This window comes from Mobula hypostoma, chromosome 13, assembly GCF_963921235.1.
Source record: "Mobula hypostoma chromosome 13, sMobHyp1.1, whole genome shotgun sequence".
In the NCBI taxonomy this organism is placed as follows: domain Eukaryota; kingdom Metazoa; phylum Chordata; class Chondrichthyes; order Myliobatiformes; family Myliobatidae; genus Mobula; species Mobula hypostoma.
Genome location: NC_086109.1, coordinates 74,233,321 through 74,257,613, shown reverse-complemented (window position 1 = coordinate 74,257,613; position 24,293 = coordinate 74,233,321). Strand labels below are relative to the sequence as shown.

The window sequence follows — 24,293 nt, the reverse complement described above, 5'->3', positions numbered from 1 at the left end:
TCAGTTCAAAACTGCTACATCAAAATATTTTATATCAAGAAAATGAGACAGTAAAATGTGAAAATAGTTGTGATGGCTGAATACTTTTTCGAGGCACTGTAGTAACAAATTTGGAGACCTGTACAGCAAAGCACCTCCAAAACAATAATGTTGTTTGTTACAAATGATATGGTTTGTATAAACAACATGTTGCGGGTGCCTACATGACTCTTATTATATAAGCATTTTCTTCTTGCGTAAGGATTTTGGACAGGTGGAAGGAGGGAAATAGTTAAAAGATATCCGTTGTCACTATTTCACCATCCATTAATTTAGCATACTAATGAGAGGTATTCTTCACATTGGACAGCTACATGATGAATAAGTTTCAATGACTCCTCAGGAGGCAAGCATTGATCATCTTGACCATTTTACAAATTGTTGTAGACTGCCTGGAAAAAAAGAGTAAAAGAGTAAAAAGAGCACAGAGCCTCCAATCCTGCTCTAATGTAGTGATGTTACTGAGAGGTTTGTTCTACTTAGAACAGCATAGACATGATGAACAGCCTCACTCCAAGCCTAAATAAGTCACCGGTTCTGCAAGTTGTGAGGTTTTGCAGATCCTAATCACCCTCAATGCAACTGACCACCCATTGTAAATACATAACTTAGTGTGTTTTGATGAACATCTCTTTGGAGACTGGATTTATTGCTTTTTGCTGAGGTGAATGTATGACTACTGCTGCCCAAACATAGACAGTGGCATAAACTGAATATTAACTCTCCGGGACTGTAGGCATTTCTGTTTAAGGAAACACTATACCTAATAACTAAAAGAGCACTGTGTTCTATGTATAGACTTACCTTGCTATATAACTTCCCAGATTTGTTCATTGCTAGGTAATAGTCACTTTCTACACCTCTGATAGCCACCACTCCGATGGCTACAGTTCTGATTTCCAGAATACCTGAAATAGATTACATTGTCATTATTAAACGGTTTAACAAATTGCAAATTATTAATTATTTAAGCATGACATTTCTAGTTACTATTAATTCAAAATTAGTCAGCATCACCCAAGTTCTGATTAAGAGTTATTTTGTAGTTAATATATCTTATTATTAAAAGACGTTCAACAGTACAATTCCACCTATCCATGGAAGACTTTACACTCAGTGGTCGCTTTATTAGGTACCTTCTTTATGTTCATTGTCTTCTGCTGCTGTAGTCTATCCACTTCAAGGTTTGATGAACTGCGCATTCAAAGATGCTCTTCTGCACAACACTGTTGTAACACATGGTTATCTGAGTTACTGTTGCCTTCCTGTCAGCTTAAACCGGTCTAGCCTTTCTCTTTTGACCTCTCACGTTAACAAGATGTTTTTGCTCACAGGACTGCCACTCACTGTTTTTTTTCACACCATTCTTTGTAAACTCTAAAGATTGTTGTGCCTGAATATCCCAGGAGATCTGAGATACTCAAACCACCCCATATGGCATCAACTCAGTTCACATTTCTTCCTCATTCTGATGTCTGGTCTGAACACCTGCTGAACCGTTTGAGCATGTCTGTATGCTTTTATGCATTGAGTTGCTGCCACATGATTGGCTGATTAGATCTTTACATTAATGAGCAGGTGTACAGGTGTACCTAATAAAGTGGCCACTGAGAGTATATTTCCAGTGCAAAACATAATCGTGGCCTCTAAACGAAATTACAAAAATCAATTCAAGTAAGTAAAATATTACGAATAAACTCTTCTCAGAATTCCAGCTGGGTACAGGTATTGATATTAACTGATGTTTCGAGGATAAACTCCACCATCTTCATCAGGGATGATGCCTAGGCATATCTAGTCCAGTGGTATATATAGCCCTGTTGTCCAGCCCTCCTGGTTGGTTAGTCCTCAACCAATTGGGTTTCCTTCTGACCCACCTTGTTAACAATTGAATTCCTATTCTTTTTCTGAGTGAGACCTTCATCTTTGTTCTAAGTACGGTTATCTGATTATCTTCATTTTGGTTCAGGCAGTTGAAGAAGTTTGGTATGGGCCCCCAAATCCTAAGAACTTTCTGTAGGGGCATAATTGAGAGCATCCTGACTGGCTGGATCACTGCCTGGTATGGGAACAGTATTTCCCTCAATCACAGGACTCTGCAGAGAGTGGTGCAGACAGCCCAGTGCATCTGTAGATGTGAACATCCCACTATTCAGGACGTTTACAAAGACAGTTGTGTGAAAAGGACCCAAAGGATCATTAGGGATCAGAGTCACCCCAACCATAAACTGTTCCAGCTGCTACCATCCGGGAAATGGTACTGCAGCATAAAAGCCAGGACTAACAGGCTCCGGGACAGCTCCTTCCACCGGGCCATCAGACTGCTTAATTACTGCTGACTCAACTGTATTTCTATGTTATATTGACTTCATACTATTTATTATGTTACTATAAATTGCACATTGCACATTTAGACAGAGACATAATGTAAAGATTTTTACTCCTCATATATATGAAGGATGTAAGTAATAATTTCAATTCAATTCAAGTAAGAACTGGAGGTTGATTATATACATGGAGGGACAGAGGAAACCTGATTGGTTAAGGACAAATCAATCAGGAGGGACGAACAATGGGGGTATATATACTACCGGACTAGACATGCCTAGGCATAATCTTTGATGAAGATGATGGAATTTGTCATTGAAATGTCAGTTAAAATCAATACCTGTACTTGGCTGGAAGCCTGAGAAGAATTTATTCATCATATACGCCAGGAAAGCACTGGATCCTTTTTCAAATAAAATATTGCTTGAACTAAAAATTTCCTAAAGCAAATTGTCAAGGAAATCCCTTAGTATTCCATATCATCCACAGACACCTTTGACCCAGCATCTCACCTAAAGGTGCAGTCACTTCACACGTTTGTTTTCAAAATAATATGCAGCAAAAGAAAACAGAGATTTCATCAAGGTGTGCTATGCACTTTATCAGAAGTAAAGTAATGGAGTAATTTGAGTTGTGAAAGCAAAGGTTATCCTGTAATTAGTATTGAAATGTAATCAGTGAATTATTATAAAGAACACATACAATGATATGGTATGAAACTAATATTTAATTGAACAATTTATTTATAGGTCAGCCTGTGGACTGTACTGTGAGACTTTTATAATTTTTATATAACACGTGGTAATTAACAAAACTCGATTATCAAAATTTTCATAGTGTAAAAATACATTAATTTGTCATGCGCTATATGATTGGATGTGCGCATGCTTGATTAGAAAATCAGTGCCAATGTCTTTTAAATCTATAATATGAATGTAAATACAAAAGGTGCATTACATTTCATCAGCCTTAACATTAATGTCCTCTGGAATCAATTATGCAAATAATTATAGTGAAAAAAATTAGATGCCACAGTTTGCAGAGCTCATTCTTATATTTTGTATACAGTCGACCTTCACTAATCCAACTACCTGTAATCCGGTTCCTTGGATAATCCGGCACTGATGTCAAATTTTCCGGGCAACGGTAATTTCAAATTTTCCAGGCCACCGTTCCAATCTGCTGCGCATTGTTTTGGTTGAGCTAGATCTGTTCACGTGTTGGCGCGCTCTTATAAGCACAGACGGATGATTCCTGCTTGTTTTCCTGTTTTTATTAATATCATTGGCTCTTTTTTAGCCCCAAGTATTTCATGAAGAACTAGGACTAGATTAAGAGTGTGACTATAGTGAAAGCTGGCTTCATCAGTTCAAGCAGCATCATGGTTTACAGTTTCGTGCAGTGTGTGGTGAAAAACGTCCAGCAGACAAGGAAGCAGCAGCAGAGTTTTTTGAAGAAACTGTTGTGCCAGTTTCAGCACCAGTTCCTGATGCTTCACTCATTTTTCAAGATGAAGATGTTGATGATGATGACAACCCCATACTTGCAGACATGTAACTTTGCCTGAAGGTATATTAAACGTCTCACTTTAGAAGCGGAAGTGCTCAACTTTTCTGTATAAGTTAATTCCTGTACATTTACCTGTTCCCTTTATTTTATCTGCGCCTGTACAGTATATTACTTTATTAAAATTTCACTTGCTACTCATTTAATATTTCTGTTTCATTATTATCTAACTTGTACTGATTTACATGACATTTTAAAGGTATGATGAGGCGGTTAGCTATTGCTTAATGTGATCCTTCTGTAATTTGGCATTTTCACTAATCGGGATCTCCTCAGGTCCCAATGGTACCGGATTATAGAGGTCGACTGTACTATTATGAAAGGATAATGGTAAAATAACATATTTTATTTTATGTTGATGGTTTGTAACTTATTTCATTTTGGGTATCAATTTGACATCAATGATGTGCATTGATTTTTTTTATCATGAGTCAAACTCACTTAAACTAGATATCCCATGGATTAAATAAAGAAGCAACCTGCCTTCCATCACCTTCTATTCCCTATGGCTTCATCCTTCTAAGGAAGAGCTCCTCTGTTCCCATGGAAACACATTTGCATAGCCATTCATTTACTTTAATGAGATTGCCACTTTAACAGCAATTTTTATGACAAATTGTAGACAGGAATCTATTATCAAACATAGCTGAAAGTTGGGAATTTTAACTCGTAAATCAGTTTGTATTTGATTCAAATTCATGTCCAAAGTACAACACTGCCAGCACATGTGCTGCATAAAAAATTAAACCGATTTCTTTTTATTCTTATTGTTGCATTTTTTAAATTTAAAAGGCATAATATTATGGAGCTATATCCTGCATTTCAAGGGCATCTGAAGAATGTCCATTGTTAGATTACTTCTGGTGATATTTATGTCTCCCACATGACCTCCTTAGCATATTGGAAATTATAAGTCAAACATTTAATTGTTATTTTAGAACATAGAACATAGAAATTTACAGTACATTACAGGCCCTTCGGCCCACAATGTTGTGCCGACAATGTACCTACTCTAGAGACTGCCTAGAATTTCCCTAACACATAGCCCTTTATTTTTCTAAGCTCCAGGTACCTATCTAAGAGGTTCTTAAAAGGCCCTATTGTAGCCACTTCCACCACCGCCACCAGCAGTGTATTCCATGCACCCACCACTCTCTGTGTGAAAAACTTACCCCTGACATCCCCTTGGTACCTATTTCCAAGCACCTCAAAATTATCCCCCTTGTGTTAGCCATTTCAGCCCTAGGAAAGAGCCTCTGGCTATCTACACGATCAATGCCCCTCATCATCTTATATACCTTTGTCTGGTCACCACTCATCATCCGTCACTCCAAAGAGTAAAGACCAAGTACACTCAACCTATTCTCATAAGGTACGCCCTCTAATCCAGGCAACGTCCTTGTAACTCTCCTCTGCACCCTCTCTAGAGTGTCCACATCCTTCCTGTAGTGAGATGACCAGAACTGAACACAACACTCCAAGTGGGGTCTAACCAATGTCTTACGTAGCTGTAACATTACCTCTTGAACTCTTGAACTCAATCACACATTTGATGAATGCCAACATATCATATGCCTGCTTAACAATGCTGTCAACCTGCGCAGCAACTTTGAGTGTCCTATCGACATGGACCCCAAGATCTCTCAGATTCTCCACACTGACTAGAGTCTTACCATTTATATTATATTATGTTTTCAAATTGGATCTACCAAAGTGAACCACTTCACACTTATCTGGGTTGAAGTCCATCTGCCACTTCTCTGCCCAGTCCTGCATTCTATCAATGTTCCACTGTAACCTCTGACAACCCTCCAGGCTTTCCATAATAGCCCCAATCTTTGTGTCATCAGAAAACTTACCAACCCACCCTTCCATTTCTTCATCCAAGCCATTTATAAAAATCACAAAGAGGAGGGGGTCCCAGAACAGATCCCTACAGAACACCACTGGTCACTGACCTCCATGCAGAATACATGCCATCCTTTGCCTTCTGTGGGCAAGCCAATTCTGGTTCCACAAAATAGGTCTCCTTGGATCCCATGCCTCCTTAATTTCTGAAGGAGCCTTGTGTGGGGAACCTTATCAAATGCCTTACCAAAATGAAGAATTTTTTCTGATAATTTAAATTTGTTTTATTACTGTCATTTAATTTGGAGTAATGTACTAGAACGACTTTTATGAAACCTGTAACTATCTTATATACCTCGGTGTGATCATTATTCAATTATCTGTGATATTTAAAACATAAATGCTTGTAAAAGCTATTGAGATGACAAACAAAAGAAAATCTGCAGATACTGGAAATCCAAGCAACACACACAAAATGCTGGAGGAGCTCAGCAGGCCAGGCAACATCCATGGAAAAAGTACAGTCGACGTTTGGGGCCGAGACCCTTCGGCTGGACTATTGAGGTGGCCAATTTTGGATCTGCTGGGTGATCTTTCTCTTCAATGCTCCTGTGTTTAGATTATCTCCCAGTCTCTCAAAACCTGGTTCTCGTCTGAGTTGAGATTTAATCAGAGCTCCTTCTGCCAACATTTCTGACAGCCATGATTTAATGTTCTACTATTGGTTGTACGTGACGTTGGTGGAGTCTTCTGGGATTACTAGGTCCCTTCCATTATGTTTTAACAGTACTTATGGACTAAGTATATTATCCCATATTTTTTCTGTGCACTGCATTTTGTATTTACTCGCATATGAGCATACCTGCTGTTGCTCAATCCATTTAAGTATTTTACCTAAGTTGAATGCAGTTTCTGATTTACCTTTGCTGATTATACTGCACCTTCTAGTTTGATATTTTCTGCAGATTAGACCAATTTGCTTTGTGTTTCTGAATTCAAATTGTTGTTATAAATTAGAAACAGTAGTTGTCCCAGCAAAGAACCCTGGGGCAATGTGTAGTAAACACCACCAAACTGAGCATGAATTCCTTCTTTTAAAAAATTTTTAATTTTTATGGTTTTTCATCAGTTTAATTCCAGCAAATTTTCAAATATTATTTTTTTTGTGTGACATTGAGTATCACCACTATTATATGTTTACAATAATTTTATTTAAAAATCATTGTAGACTGTTTTCCTCATTACAGAATTTGTGCTGAACTACTTTCATATGCTTAGCACATGCAGGTCATATTGCTAAGTTTTTGATAAATGCCTCATTAATGTTTGAATTCTCTGTAAGCATTTAAATTTAATTAACTGCATCTCTGCATTTCACGTTTCATAACTGTAATTAACTGTGACAGGACTACTGCTCATGCACCTCCAGGAATAAAATAGTATTAAGTTTTCTCTCTATTCACGGGCTATAGCATTCCAAGACAAGGTTCACTTCAATGGCAAATGGCGATGGGCATTAGTTGGTGGCTTGCCAGCAACGATCATATCCCATAAATGAATGTATGAAGCGTTTTAAATGCAGAATTATTTTTGCCACTGATTGACAAGTTTATAAGTCAATCCCTATTCCAGCTGTCTGAACACACAATAAGATAACATTTGACAACTTTACTGGGGGGAGCATTGTATGCTCAGATGTACCATCCTTCAGAGTATTTAAACTGGAATCTCACTGTCATTCAGATTTGCAAGATCTCATGGCACCATTCTAAGAGAGGGTATCCGGATAAACAGTTTTTATAAGGTGTGATAGATTCTTGATTAGAAAGGGATTAAAAAGTTATGGGATAGAATTATTACAGAGAAATTACTTAGATTTGCTTCTAGGACTTTTAAGGGAAAGGGATATCAGCTTATGGAACACCAAGAATGCCCTGTAGGTCACAAAAGTATACTTAAAAGACAAAATGTCGGTGAGTAATTTTTACTTAATAACTACAATTTTATTTTGAGTTATTTAGATTTGAGACAAATCTAATATGTGCCTTGTAAAGAATCTGAATCTGAATAATTTTACCAAACAAGAAAATGATGAATGTTAAAGATTCTGCACATGCTGGAAAACTAAAATAACACACACAAAATGCTGGAGTAACTCAGCATGTCAGGCAGCATATATGGAGGGGATGTAGGAGAAGAATGGAATATTCAGAGTATAGCCACATGGTCACAGGAGAAACATGCAACTCCACACCAGTACAAGGGAGATCAGGATTGTACCTGTGTTCTAGCTCTATGTCACTGATTATTTTTATTTTATTTATTTTAGAAATAGAGTGTGGAACATGTCCTTCCAGCAGAAGAAGCTGCACTGCCTAGCAACCTACCTATTTAACCCTAGCCTAGTCATAGGACAATTTACAATGACCAATTAACCTAGTAATTGATATGTCTTTCAACACTGGGAGGAAATCGGAGCACCTGGAGGAAACCCATGCACTCAATGGGAGGGTGTACAAACTCTATACAGTAGGGAGATCTCTCTCTCTCTAAAATGATCAAAGTCAGATTTGTTTCCTTTCTGGACGATAGTCACAATTATGGAATCTCTGATTACCCCTGGTATGCTCTCCTTTCCCCAGCTGTGATGATAATATTGTAGATTCATGGCTGAAGCTTTTTGCACTGATTTTCAGAATTTCGTTCGGGACACCACTTGCTTCCAATATGGATTTTGGTCTTTCTGACTTCCTCCTAATCTCAAAACTTGTGCTTGGTAGGTTGACTGTCTTCTGTAAATTATCCCTATCCCCAGTGATAGAATCTGGGGTGGGGGGGGTGCTTGATGAGAATGTGAAGTGAATAAAATGAGATGCAGATGGTGTTTGTAGACTTGGTGAGCTGGCAGGCCTGTTTCCTTGATAATTGACAAATGATACAGTGTAAACACTTGTAATGGGACATATTGTATTTTTGGAAGAGAGAATGAAGTAATAATATTTTTCCATTCTATCACCAAGAAATTGTTTACCCTCTGTAAATTACAAAGAGAATAATAGACAGCTGTATCTCAGGTGGCCAACAGCTACCACAATTTTCGAGTTAGGATAAATAGTTCAATGATTTTCCATTATGTGTTGCATGATTTTAAAACTGAAGTTTTAAAACCTCAGGACAGCTGTATTCAGTAAGCTCAGATATGGGGATTAGCTGTGATTATGTGATATCATCTAGTGCATCAGGGCTTTTATGAACAAAAATGTTTTTGCAGCATATCTTGCAATCTATAATTTGTTGGATGATTACAGGAGACATCAAAGCTAATTGTTTACTGGTAATACTATTGCTGGTATCTTTTGGCACATGCTCAAGGAAATTATATTAAACAGTGACAATACAGTATGTTTAAACAACAAGTTGTCTTAGTAAATAATATATAATTGACTGCGTTGATACAGTTTTCTAAGATCACCGACCATTATATTGTGTATCGAAACAGGAAGGAAATGTGGAAATGATATATGATCACCAGCAAAATGCTCTATATTTCAATGCATAGTAAAAGAACACCTCATATTTGCCCTGAACGTTTTTGATGGGTTTGAAAGAAAAGGAAGGATGGGTTGGGTGTTTACTAATATAACTTCAGTAACCATTATGAATTAAAGATCAAATAAACCATTGTATGTGAGAGAGCAGGGTCATTCAGTGTGCAGAGTGTAATCTTACAGCTGAATATCTTCTCTTTTCATATCATTATTATTTCTGGCTCCATGAGCTTATAATGCATGGCAGCCTGCATCAATATGGTTTCTGTGAGTTTATTGAGAATCCAACTGGTCCCGAAATATCTTGAAGTGAGCATGTCTTTGAAACATATAATCACTTAATTTTTATTGTCTTAATTTTAACTTTATTTTATTGATTTTCTTTGTAACTGAAGTCTCTCATCACTAGACTCAGTCCAGTAAATCTTTGTGTCACATTATCTAATGATTTCAGATCTGTTCTAAAGTGCAGTACCCAGCCAGTAGCCAGGGCAATTTCTTATAGGACTTTCTTACATTTGCATCTTATGTATCAGTAACCATTTTTTCTTGCAACTATTTCCTGGCCATTCAATATTCAAAATATTGCACATATATACCCACAGATATCTTGTCTCTACTTTTCCTTTGGATTATCTTGAATTTCCTCATTCTTCCTACAAAATAAGTTTTTTTTCATAATTGTTTGACTATATCTGTTTTGCTTCCACTCATTACTTTACTATTCAGTCCTCTTTTAAGTCTCTCACTACTTTTCATTTTATGTAAGACAAGTTATGCGTCAACCACATTTTGTTATTGTCCCTATACACCCAAGCCCAAGACATTGATATATACAAAGAAGACTTGTGGCTCAAGCAAAGCTTCACCACTTATTCTCTGTTTCCTGACTCAAAGCCACTTTTGTATTGCCCTTTTAATAGGTTTCAATTCTGCCAAAAGACTTCTAATGAGTTGATGGAATTGCATTCATGCACATAATTGGGGGGAGGTGCATTTTTAATCTCTCCCTGTCCTAGTGTGTAGTACCTTCCTGTTTCAAATTGTCCATCGTTATCCCTGTACTTAAGAAAACCAAGGTAGCATGCCTGAACGATTGGCACCCTGTCGCACTCACCTCAATTACAAGCAAATACTTTGAGAGGCTGGTTAAAGACTACATCTACAATTCTCCTACTGTCAGAACTGGTTTACCGATGACGCCATCGCCGCAGCACTACACACCGTCCTCACTCACCTGGAGAAGAGGGATGCATACATTAGAATGCTGTCCCTGGACTATATTTCAGCATTCAACAGCAGAATTCCCTCCAGACTTTACAGGAAGCTCAGAGACCTCGGTCAACAGCTCGCCTTGTGCAGCTGGATCCTAGACTTCCTATCAGGTTGCTGACAGATGGTAAGAATCGACTTCCTCACCTCTGCCACCTGATCCTCAACACAGGTGTCCCACAGGGTTGTGTCCTGTGTCCCCTCCTCTACTCCTTTTACACCCATGACTGTGCTGCACCACACAATTCCAATCTGCTGATCAAATTTGCAGATGACATGACATTGATCAGCCTCATTTCTACAGGTGACAAGGCAGCCCTCTGAGGAGAGGTTAACACCCTGACACAGTAATGCCAAGATGACAACCTCTCTCTCAGTGTCTAAAAAACAAAAGAGCTCATTGTGGATTACAGGAGGAACGGAGACAGGCTCGCCCCAATCAACATCAATGGGACTGCAGTTAAGAGGGTGAGTAGTTTCAAGTTCCTTGGTATACACATCACCAAAGATCTCACCTGGACCGTACACACTGGCAGTGTGGGGAAAAAAAGCACAACAGCATCTCTTCCACCTCGGGCGACTGAAGAAGTTCAGCATGAGCCTCCAAATCCTCAAGACCTTCTAGAGGGGCATCATTGAGAGCATCCTGACTGGCTGTATCACTGCCTGGTATAGGACCTGCACCAACCTTGATCGGTGGGCACTGCAGAGAGTGGTACAGACAGCCCAGCACATCTCTGGATATGAACTTCCCTCCATTGAGGACATGTACAGCAGCAGGTGAATAACGAAGGCTTGGAAGATCATCAGGGACACCAGTCACCCAAACCATAAACTGTTCCAGCTTCTTCCATCTGGCAAACAGTACCGCAGCACTAAAGCCACGACCAGCAGGCTATGGGACAGCTTCTTTCTACAAGCCATTAGACTTATAAATTCATGTGTCTGTACATTGCGACGGAGTCATAACACAAATATTTTTACTCCCTCTCATTGTGGGACAGATGTAGGATTTTTAAAAATTCAAATTCAAATGTAAATTCAAATTCAAATTCAACTTGATTATACTTCTGATGTTACCTGCAGAATAGATGATAGAATGGCTTTGTGAGGTTTAATTTCTTTGTGCAAGGTATTCAGTTTCTGCCCAGATCTTCTAGCTGTAGTGTTTATATTGTTGGTCCAGTTAACTTTCTCAACAATTCCAGGGGGTTTATGATGAGAGGCTGAACAATGGCAATGCTATTCTTTATCAGGGGATGTGGTTAGATTTTCATTAGAAGTAGCCATTTTCAGGCATTAATGTAGCACAAATATAACTGGTCATTCATCAGGCTGTACCTGAACACTCTCAAAGACATGCCATTTGCACAATTGGTCTGCTTCATTCTTCAAATTGTCATGCTTGGACTTTTTCTTAGTATGCTAATTGATGCTTATTTTTTTATTTTTTAAATGTATTTATTATTTTTTTGTATTATTTTTATATTAATTATTTAAATGTCTCCATCAAAGACGATTAAAGACTTTATATCAAAGAATTCATTTCTGGTGTTGAACTGTTGCATCAACTTTGTCCACTTTTAAACATTGGGAGAATCTGGGGACGGGTTTAAAACTATGCTACAGTTGAGGTCCCAGCTGTGGGAACTGCAAAATAGTATCCTCCTCCACTTCATCATCTACCCCCACTCCTTATCCAGACTAAATGAGCATATAGGTGAGAACTGCAAATGCTAATTATGGACAGTGGGTTGAGTCCCAAATAACTTAGCTGATCTTGAAATGATCTCTGCCTTCACAACAAAATATCCTAAAGGGTCACAATCATTGCTGGAAATCTTCTTAGGTGCTGGCCTAAGCACAGTAATTTTGCATTATTCTTCAATGTATATAATCTTACATATAGGTGCATTCTTCACTATTCAGCACTGCCTGAGGATCTCTCCTCACATTGCAAATTTGTCAACAAATCCTGTTCGATAGCAACGGTCTTTATGAATGCCTTAGTATTTATTCTCTTTTGCTTTTCAACAAAAATCAAATGCCGTTTCTTAGTAAGTAATGCATTTTGCCATATTGTCTCTTTAAAGGATATGTGACCAAGGTCAGACTCTTTTCACATAGAAAAGAGGAGGTACACACTGATAGGAGATAAAGTTCACCAGAGCTTGTCTTCTGTTTTTTTAATCCCACTGCCCCGTAGTATCTACAGCAACACAGACAAAATGCTGGAGGAACTCAGCAGGTCAGGCAGTATCTATGGAAGTGAATAAACAGTCAATGTTTTGGGCCAAGACCCTTCTTCAGTACAGGAAATGAAGGGGGAAGATGCCAGAATAAAAAGGAGGGGAGAGGGGAAGAAGGATAGCCAGAAGGCGGCAGGGGAAGAAGGAATCAGATAGGAAAGGAGAGTGGACCATAGGAGAAAGGAAATGAGGAGGAGACCCAGGGTGAGGTGATAGACAGGTAAGGAGAAAAGGTAAGAGGCCAGAATGGGGAATGCAAGAAGAGAGAAGGGGGAAGGAAAAATTACTAGAAGGAGAAATAAATGTTCATGTCATCAGGTTGGAGGCTACCTAGGTGGAATATGAGGTTTTCCTCCTCCACCTTGAGTGAGGCCTCATCGTGGCAAAATGTTAGAATGGGAATGGGGATAGGAATTAAAATAGTGGCCACCTTGAAATTCTGCTTTTGGCAGATGGAGTGGAGGTGTTTGACAAAGCTTTCCCCCAATTTATTTCGGATCTCACCAATGTAGAAGAGGCCGCCCAGTAGGAGGCATTAGAGTCGGGTGCTCTACAGGAGTGCTGGTGGCAGTGTGGTGTAACATTCATGCTGGCATCAGTGCTTTCCCCAGTGTTTGCTTGGCAGAAGACAAGTTGTATTGTGTTTGAGTGCAGACTGCTGCAACATTCATGGACTTAGGGACTTGGACTACATATTTTTTTGTGTGACAGCATCTTTTCTGTTATCTTATATGTGCTATACAGTGGTGACTGAAAGTATTCACCCACCTTGGAAGTTTCATGTTTTATTATTTTACAATATTGAATCACAGTGGATTTAACTTGGCTTCTTTTGACACTGATCGAGTAGGACTTCCGGTAGCGCTCATGGAGTGAAGTCGCGTTCTTGACTCGCTCCATTACCTCTGAGTTTTTTCTCTCTATGGTCAGCTATACTTTAATTAACTATTAAGGCATCAATTTTTACAATACTTTGAATTAAACTGAATTCTCTGACAATTGGATGATACTGAGATCGGCTATGTCTAAGAACGGGAAAGACGGCAAGGATGGTAAACCTCCGGTTAAACCGAAAGCTACGGATCTCCCTCCGACTGAATCACCGGTGACTTTGGAAGCTATATCGGAGTTAATTCAGAGGGAAATTTCAACCTCTGTTAGGGAGATGATTCGTACAGAAATTATGGGCTCTGTTAAAGACCTGATTCATATGGAAATCTCAACTAAGTTCCAGAAAATTGCCGATTTAATTGATAAGATGCAAACATGTATTGCGGAACATCAGTCGGCTATATCTGGTCTTCAAAAATCCGCGCAACAAAGTGAGCTTAAGATGGGGAAAGTCGAAGAAACAATTAATGTAATGAAGAAGAAACTTGACTTTTTGACTTTTAAAAACTCTGACTTGGAATCTAGAATGCGACGGCAGAATTTACGAATGATTGGCGTCAGGGAAGCCGTGGAAGCTAACAACCCTATGAAATATTTCTCCCAACTTTTAAAAGATGCATTCCCTACTGTATTTCCTGACCAACCACCGCTACTGGATCGTGTTCACAGAATTCCATCATACTCGTCTAGGTCAGATAGACCTAGGCATGTTATCTTACGTTTTCATTACTTTCAAGACAAGGAGAGACTGTTTCGATTCGCTCGATCTAAAGGTTTCATTGATTTTTCGGATCTTAAGTTCCGATTCGTGGAAGATTTCAGTAAACCAATCTGGGACCAACGGGTCCGTTACAGATCCGTGATGTCGGAATTCTATAAGATGGATTTAAGACCAGCGCTGCTGTACCCTGCACGTCTAAGGATTCGCATGTTAGATGGAGCTCTTCGTTTTTTTGATTCTCCATCGGATGCCCAGAGTTATCTGGATCAACTTTCATCTTCAACATCTTAATTGCCTTTTTTTAATTTTCTCTGTTGATCGGAGGCTGTGAATTGGTTGGTTTTAACTTTTCTGTGCCCTATTTGGGCAGAAAAGTTTACCTTCGATTTCTTAATATGGCTGCTAAACTTTCTTTTTAACTGCGTCATTTCTTTCTTTTCCCAGGGGATTCTGGGTGGTTACTTCCCTTTTGTCATCTTACGTATTTCCTGTGCGGCCTTAAATTTTGTAGTTTTTTTTTAATTTTATTCTGTTTTGCTTTTTATAATCATTTTATGTTAATAATCCTATTTTTTTTGTTGCTGTGTCTATTCATGAGTTTGAGGTTTATTGTGGTTTTTTTTTAATATATACTTTCCGGCCTTTGTTCTGTTCTGTGTGTATTTTAATTGAGCTAACTTTTTTTTTACTTATTTTTTTTACTGTTTTACAATTAGCTGATCCTTTTCATATTTATACCTTTTTTTTAGGGAGCGTATACCGGAAGTCATGGGGGTAGTTTTAGCGCTTGCTTCTTTCTGGCGGGTCTGCTTTAGATTTCGCGTTGGGGGCCTGGGGTGGGGGGGGGTGGGAGGGGCTTCACGTTTTAGTTTGTTTCTCTTTGGGCTATATACATTATTGAAGTATTGGTTACGTCCTTTTCCCCGGTATCTTTTGTATGTTCTGTTTCCTCTCCGGGTCTGTGGGTCGCGCCTATTGTCAATCCTCCTTGTTATGGGTTGACTTTAGGATTTATGGAGTCTATTATTAATTTTGTCTCCTGGAATACTAATGGTCTTAATCATCCTATTAAAAGGAAAAAAGTTTTTAAAGTGTTCCGGAGACTTAAAGCACAAATTTTATTTTTACAAGAGACCCATGTACGGAGGGGGGACAGACTACGTTTTTTCAAATTTTGGAAGGGACAACAATTTCATTCGAACTCCAATGCTAAGATTCGAGGCGTCTCTATTTTTATAGACTCCTCAGTTACTTTTATACAACAGGATATTATCTCTGATCCGAATGGTAGATTTTTATTGGTTAGTGGTTTATTATTTAATAAAAAAGTAGTTTTGGTTAATGTTTATGCTCCTAATATGGATTGTCCGGAATTTTATAAATCATTGTTTGATCAGTTTCCGAATTTGAACGAGTTTTCATTGATTTGGGGCGGAGATCTTAATACCTGTTTATCTCCAGCTTTGGACCGTTCGGCTCCTTTACGGACTTTACCTAATAAATCTGCAAATTTGATTAATTTTTTCCTTTCTGATTCTGGGTTGACGGACATTTGGCGTTTTCTGCATCCTCAGGAAAAAGATTTTTCCTTCTTTTCACATGTTCATCATTCCTATTCAAGAATTGATTATTTTTTCATTGATTCTCGTCTCATTCCTTCAGTGATTAAATGTGATTATGATTCTATAACCATTTCGGATCATGCTCCACTTAAGCTTTCTATTAAAATTATGGCCAATATACCAAACAATAGACAATGGCGTTTTAATTCGCTGTTGCTTCAGGACTCGGACTTTGTTAATTTTATGAATGAACAGATTGAGCTTTTTTTTACAATTAACCATACAGAAGATATTTCGGTTAACACTCTTTGGGACACTTTTAAAGCCTATATTCGGGGTCAGATTATTTCGTATTCTGTTGCTTTGAGGAAGAAACAGAAGCAGGAGGAGATGGTAATTGTGGACAAGATTAAAGAAATTGATAAGAAATATGTTATGGCTCCTTCTGAGGAGCTATACAAACAAAGAACTGAACTTCAAATGGAACACAGTTTACTACTCTCGTCCTCGATTGTAAACCAATTAAAGAAAACAAGAAGTGATTTTTATGTTCACAGTGATAAAATTGGCAAGCTGCTGGCTAATCAATTGAAATCTAATTATGTTAAATCTCAAATCAATCAGATTTATAACCAAAATGATCGATTGATATTGGATCATGTGGGGATTAATCAAACCTTTTGTGATTTTTATTCTTCTTTATACCAATCAGAGTCTCCTCGAGATTCTAAATATATGAATGATTTTTTAGATAAGTTAGACTTCCCTCTGATTTCACAGGATATGTCTTCTTTATTAGATACTTCCATTACAATGGATGAGATTAAGAATGTTATTTTTTCTATGAATCTGGGGAAAGCTCCTGGCCCTGATGGGTTTACCGTTGAATTTTATAAATGTTTTGCTTCTTTATTGATTCCTTGGCTCTATAAGGTTTTTGAGGCTTCTTTGAAACTTGGTAAACTTCCGGAATCTTTTAATAGAGCATCAATTTCTTTAATACTAAAGAAGGATAAAGACCCTGCTCAATGTGCATCTTATAGACCAATATCTTTATTAAATGTTGATTCTAAAGTTTTTTCTAAGTTATTAGCAAATAGACTAGAAAAAGTACTTCCTTCTATTATTTCGGAAGACCAAACGGGTTTTATTAAAGGTCGTTACTCTTTTTATAATATTCGTACATTGTTAAATATCGTTTATACTCCCTCACAAAATGTTCCTGAGTGTGTTATTTCTTTAGATGCCGAGAAAGCTTTTGATAGAGTAGAATGGCCTTATTTATTTAAGGTGCTTGAAATGTTTAATTTTAGCTTGAAATTTATATCCTGGATTAAACTGTTATATTACTCCCCTGTAGCCTCGGTTCGTACTAACTCCTTAAACTCACCTTTTTTTCCTCTCTTTCGTGGTACTCGACAAGGCTGTCCTCTTAGTCCCCTATTATTTGATATTGCATTAGAACCTCTTGCAATTGCTATTCGAGAATCTTTAAATATTACTGGGATAACTCGGGGATTAAAGTCCCATAAATTATCACTCTATGCTGATGATTTACTTTTATATATTTCTAATCCTGAGAGATCCATTCCTGCTGTTTTAGAGTTATTAGCACAATTTGGTCTTTTCTCAGGTTATAAATTAAATCTTAGTAAGAGTGAACTTTTTCCGATTAATAAACATCTTCCCTTATATTATAAATTTCCATTTAAATTGATTAATAATTACTTTTCATATCTTGGGATTAAAATTACTTGTAAACATAAAGATTTATTTAAGACTAACTTTTTACCATTAATAGACCATATTACTCAACTTTCATCTAAATGGTTTCCCTTATATTTAACTTTGATTGGTCGTATTAATGCAGTTAAGATGTTTTTTTTGCCAAAATTTTTATATGTGTTTCAGGCATTACCAATTTTCGTTCCTAAATCTTTTTTTGATAAAGTTGACTCTAAAATTTCTTCATTTATTTGGCAGAACAAGAATCCGAGACTGGGTAAAATACATTTACAGAAAGCTAAGAGAGATGGAGGTTTAGCATTACCTAACTTTAGATTTTATTATTGGGCTATTAATATTCGACATATGAAATTTTGGTTACTTGACCGGGACATACTATTTATTCCTAAATGGGTAGCATTGGAATTACAATCTGTTCAGGGTTATACACTTGGTTCTATTTTAGGTTCCTCTCTTCCTTTTGATTCGAAACGTCTTAAGCAGGTCTCTAACCCGATAGTTAAATATGCTTTGCGCATTTGGTTTCAATTCAGAAAATTTTTTGATCTTAATCAATTCGGGTTAGCGATTCCTATTTTAGGTAACATATTTTTTCCTCCCTCTTTTACGGATCGCGCTTTTCAAACTTGGAAGACTAAGGGTATTTTACGGTTTTTGGATTTATTTTTAGATGGTTCCCTTATGTCTTTTGAACAATTATCTAATAAATATAACTTATCAAGAATACATTTTTTTAGATATTTACAAGTTAGAAATTTCCTAAGTACTATACTTACTTCCTTTCCAATGCTTCCTCCTATATATATTTTAGATTCGATAATTAACCTTAATCCATGTCAGAAAGGTGCATCGGCTATGATTTATAATATTATTATGAAACTTAGGAAAGCTCCATTTGATAAGATTAGGGTAGATTGGGAACAGGAATTGGGGCTTACCATTTCTGTGGATGATTGGGGGCAGATTTTACAATTAGTTAATACTTCCTCTATTTGTGCTAAACATTCCCTAATTCAATTTAAAGTGGTTCATAGAGCACATATGTCCAAAGATAAGTTAGCGCGTTTTTACTCGCATATTAATCCTTTCTGTGATAGATGTTCGGGGCAGATAGCCTCTTTAACTCATATGTTTTGGTCTTGCCCTACTTTGGAAACTTTTTGGAGAGATATTTTCAATATTATTTCTAAGGTATTAAATATAGATATCTCTCCTCACCCTATTACTGCTATCTTTGGACTACCTAAAATTTCTAGTAATCTTTCCCCTTCAGCCCGTAGAATGATTGCATTTCTTACTTTAATGGCGAAAAGATGTATTTTACAACATTGGAAAGAGCTTAATGCTCCAACTACCTTTTTTTGGTTTTCTCAGACGATTTTATGTTTGAATCTGGAGAAAATTAGAAGTAACCTTTATGATTCTTCATTTAAATTTGAACAGATTTGGGGACCTTTTATTCGATATTTTCATTTAATGTAATATTTACCCTTCTTGTTTTTTCTTCACTGTTTTAATGGAGGTCGGGATTGAGGACGTGATTTTAAGTTTAACTCTGTTTGTTTTCAAGTTAGCCCATTGCTTTGCTTTGCTTTTAGTTAGTTGCACGGTGGGTTTTTTTTTGGGGGTTTTTTTTTTTCTTTTTTTTCCATTGATATATATAAAATCTAGTATACTATTATGTTATCTTGGTTTCTTATGCTTAAATTACATTGTTTGTAGTATTTTCTTTTTGGTATTGTTATCTTTTGGAATTTTATTATACTTTAACATTGTATTAATGTTTATATGGCTTACCTTTTTTGTATACTTACTCAATAAAAAGATTTAAAAAGAAAGAAAGACACTGATCAACAGAAAACGAATGTTCCGTGATAAAGTGAAAACAGATCTTTACAAAGTGATCCAAATTAATTACAAATATAAAACACAAAATAATGGATTGCATAGGTATTCACCCCCTTCAAGTGAGTAATTTGTAGTTGCACCTTTGGCAGCAATTGGAGCCTTAAGTCTGTGTGGATAGGTCTCTATCAGCTTTGCATATCTGGACACTGCAATTTTTCCCCATTCTTCTTTACAAGACTGCTCCAGCTCTGTCAGATTACATGGGGATCATGAGTGAACAGCTTTTTGAAGTTCAGCCACACACTCTCGATTATATTGAGGTCTGGACTCTGACCTAGCTACTCCAGGACATTAACTTTATTGTTTTTAAGCCAATCTTGTGCAGCTTTGGCTTTATGCTTGACATTGTCTTGCTAGAAAACAAATCTTCCAAGTTGTAGTCCTCTTGCAGACTGCATCAGGTTTTCCTCCAGGAATTCCCTGTATTTGGCTGCATTCATTTTACCCTCTACCTTCACAAGCCTTCCAGGGCCTGTTGCAGTGAAGCATCCCCACAGCATGAGGCAGCCGCCACCATGCTTTATGGTCAGCTTGGTGTGTTTTTGATGATGCACAGTGTTTGGCTTATGCTAAACATAGTGTTTGGTTTGATAGTCAAAAAGCTCAATTTTGGTTCCATCAGACGATAGAAGCTTCTCTCAGCTGACCTCAGAGTCTTTCACATGCCTTCTGGCAAACTCTAGCTGAGATTTTATGTGAGTTTTTTCAATTGTGGCTTTTTCTTTGCTACCCTCCCATAAAGCTGTGATTGGTGAAGCACTCAGGCAACATTGTTGCGTGTGCAATCTATCCCATCTCAGCCACTGAAGCTTGTAACTCCTCCAGGGTTGTCAAAGGTCTCTTGGTGGCCTCCCTCACTAGTCCCCTTCTTGCATGGTCGCTCAATTTTTGAGGATGGCCTGCTTTAGGCAGATTTACAGCTGTGCTATATTCTTTCCATTCCTTGATGATTGACTTAACTGTACTCCAAAGGATATTTAGTGACTTGGAAATGTTCTTGTATCCATCTCCTGACTTGTACTTTTCAATAACATTTTTATGGAGTTGCTTGGAGTATTCTTTTGCCTTCATGGCACAGTTTTTGTCAGGGTATTGATTCACCAGCAGTTGGATCTTTCAGTTACAGGCATATTCTTACTACAATCTATTGAAACACCTTGACTGCACACAGGTCTCCAAAAACAAATCTCCATTTAATTAATTGTGTGACTTCTAAAACCAACTGGCTTCTCCTGTGATGGTTTGGTGTGTCATACTAAATGAGGTGAATACTTACACAATCAATTATTTTGTGTTTTATATTTGTAATTAATTTGGATCACTTTGTAGAGATCTGTCTTCATTTTGACAACAAAGAGTCTCTTTCTATTGATCAGTGTCAAAAAAAAACAAATTAAATCAATGTGATTTAAAGCTGTAAAACAATAAAACATAAAAACTTCCCGGGGGGGGGGGTGGATTTTTATAGTCACTGTATGTGCCTTGTGCTGTGTATGACTGTTGGTACTGCATTTTGCACTTTAGTCCTGCAATAACGCTATTCCATTTGGCTCTATCCATAGGTATTCCTGTATGGTTGAATGACAATCAAACTACTAATGGTTGAATGAACTTTAACTTGAATGGCCTTTAGCTCTAATCGTGCACAGTTGCATAGACCTTGGAATCCTCTCTTCTCAATAGTCAAGCATTGGTCAATGATATTCGCAGATCCACAGATGCAAATGTATGATGCAGGTGGCTCAGCTTACATTGCAGCACAAGCAAAAGCCACTCAAGGTAAGGAAAACAACAGGAATTCTGCAGATGCTGGAAATTCAAGCAACACACATAAACATAAGGAAACACAGATTTATTCATGTTGCTTTTAGGCAAGCTCAAATTTCTGCGAGCATATTGCTGAAGAGTTGTATAGTGTGCTACAATAATCCAACAGATTACATATTGCTGAAGAGTTGTATAGTGTGCTACAATAATCCAACAGATTACGTATTGCTGAGTTGTTTTGGCCCAGTGGATCAAAAATATGCTGTCTCGTTTCATGATGACAATATTCGTGTCCAGATATTACCACTCAGCCAGTGCCCTCATCAACAAAAAAATATATTGTTCATCCTGAGGAAATGCAGTCTGAGCCAGGCCTATTGGGGTAAGGATCACTCTTGGTCACCCTTCAAGAAAATCTGCTGTTTGAGAAGAATGTAAGAAACAGAAGCAGGTGTAAGGCTTTCAATCCCTCGTGTCTGCTTAACCACACAGTAAGATGGTGGCTGACGATTTACTGCATTGTCATGTTTTGCTTTCAACCATATTCCTTAATTCCTTTAATATTAAAAGATCTATTTATTTCTGTCTTGAATATGCCAAACATCCACAGCCCTCTTCCAAGGATTCCCTGTTCTCTAAATGAAGAGGTTTTGTTGCATTTTTGTCCGAATGATTGACTTATTATTTTGAGACCTTAACCCTTGGTTTCAGATACCTTGATCAAGGGAAACAATGTCTCTGCATCTACCATATCAAGTCACCTAAGAATTTTGCACATTTCAAAGAGATTACATATCATTGGAGAAATTCCAAAGGACAGAGGTCGATTCTGTTAACTTTTTTTCTTGTGCAACCATCCCTCATCCCAGGAATTAATTCAGTGAATATTCATTACACTCCTCTGTTGCAAAGACATCTTTCCTTAGGTAGGAAGACCAAACCCACAGCTTTCAGTTTGACAACCAGTCTTCAACCAATGCTTGAATTCCATGTTTTCTAATCTTGTTCCATAAACTTTTGTGTAGCACTTTATCAAAGACCTACAATGCACCATACCTGTAGTTGTTACACTTTATTCAACATTGTTATTGTTTTACCTTGTTCTATCTTAAATGCACAGCGTAATGATCTGATCTGTATGAACAGTACAGCTTTTCACTGTATCTCAGTACATGTGTCGATCATAAACCAATTTCAATTCCAATATCAAACAATAGAAAATCTGCAGATGCTGGAAATCCAAGCAACACACACAAAATGCTGGAAGAACCTAGCAGGCCAGGCAGCAACTATGGAAAAGAGTACAGTCGATATTTTGGGCTGAGACTCTTCAGCAAGACTGGAGAAAAAAAGATGAGGAGTAGAGTTAAAATGTGGGAGGAGGGGTGGGGGGAGAAACACAAGGTGAAAGATGAAACCGGGAGGGGAAGGGGTGAAGTTGATTGGTGATAGAGATACAGGGCTGGAGAAAGGGGAATCTAATAGGAGAGGACAGAAGGCCATGAAATAAAGAAAAGGGGGAAAAGAGCACCAGAGAGAGGCAATGGACAGGCAAGGAGATAAGGTGAGAGAAGGAAAAGGGGATGGGGAATGGTGAAGGGTATGGGGGGGTGGGGCATTACCGGAAGTTCAAGAAATTGATGTTCATGCCGTCAGGTTGGAGGCTACCTAGACGGAATATAAAGTGTTGTTCCTCCAACATGAGTGTAGCTTCATCACAACAGCAGAGGAGGCCATGGATAGGCATATCGGAATGGGAGTGGTAAGTGGAATTAAAGTGGATGGCCACTGGGAGATCTCGCTTTTTTCTCACGGACAGAGATTAGGTGCTTAGCAAAGCAGTCTCCCAATCTACATCAGGTCTCACCGATGTACAGGAGACCACACCGGAAGCACTGGACACAGTATATGACCCCAACAGATTCACAGGTGAAGTGCTGCCTCACCTGCAAGGACTGTTTGGGGCCTTGAATGGGTAGTGAGTGTGGAGGTATAGGGGCCGATGTAGCACTTGTTCCGCTTGCACAGATAAGTGCTAGGAGGCAGATCAGTGGGGAGGGACAAATGGACAAGGGAGTCGCATAGGGAGTGATCCCTGTGGAAAGCAGAAAGTGGGAGGGAGGGAAAGAAGTGCTTGGTGGTGGGATCCTGTTGGACACAGCTGAAGTTCTTCGTATCTATTATTCATTAATGGATAACCATTATCAGTTCTGGTAAATACAACTTCAAAAACTTCTAACAGACTGGTTAAAGCTAATTTCTGCTGTGCCTCTTCCTATAGATGCTGCTTGGCCTGCTGCGTTCACCAGCAACTTTGATGTATGTTGCTTGAATTTCCAGCATCTGCAGAATTCCTGTTGGTTCTGTTTCATTAGCCCATGTTGCTTCTGCCCAAACCTATTATTATTTGCACTGTTCCACCATCTTAATAGATTCTAGATTTTACATTTTTTTTCACCAAAGTCAAAAGGCTTCCACCAGCCATACTGTAGCCACTGACAAAGAACTGCATGAATTATACTTTTATGCAGTGTAGCCTAGCTTGATTTAGGAAGCCAGGCTATACTGCATAAAACATATTAGATTTTGAGAATTTATCTGCATAGAAACTTTATGGGCAAATAGTGGTCAAGTCTTCCTCTGCTTGTATTTCCTCTGCCTTTTTCCTTTTGCTTGCAATCTTTCTCCTAAATTTCAGTGTCAAGGATGAACCTCACATAACAGTCGCACAACATATAGCAGACCACAATGAATCTTACAATCCACTCTGCTCATATTTTCTGAATCATATCAACAATCTGAACAGCCCACAGGTTGATAATCGATTGAAGTATTACATGTGATGGAT

At 37.9% G+C, this 24,293-nt stretch overlaps 1 protein-coding gene across 1 annotated transcript in view; it reads right to left on the bottom strand.

The window, feature by feature from the left end:
- The window catches only part of fgf7 (fibroblast growth factor 7), a 65,741-nt gene that overhangs the window by 5,177 nt on the left and 36,271 nt on the right, over positions 1-24,293 (bottom strand). The window contains exon 2 of the mRNA XM_063066529.1: positions 844-947. Coding sequence (XP_062922599.1) covers positions 844-947 — 104 coding nt within the window. The remainder of the gene's footprint in view (positions 1-843; positions 948-24,293) is intronic.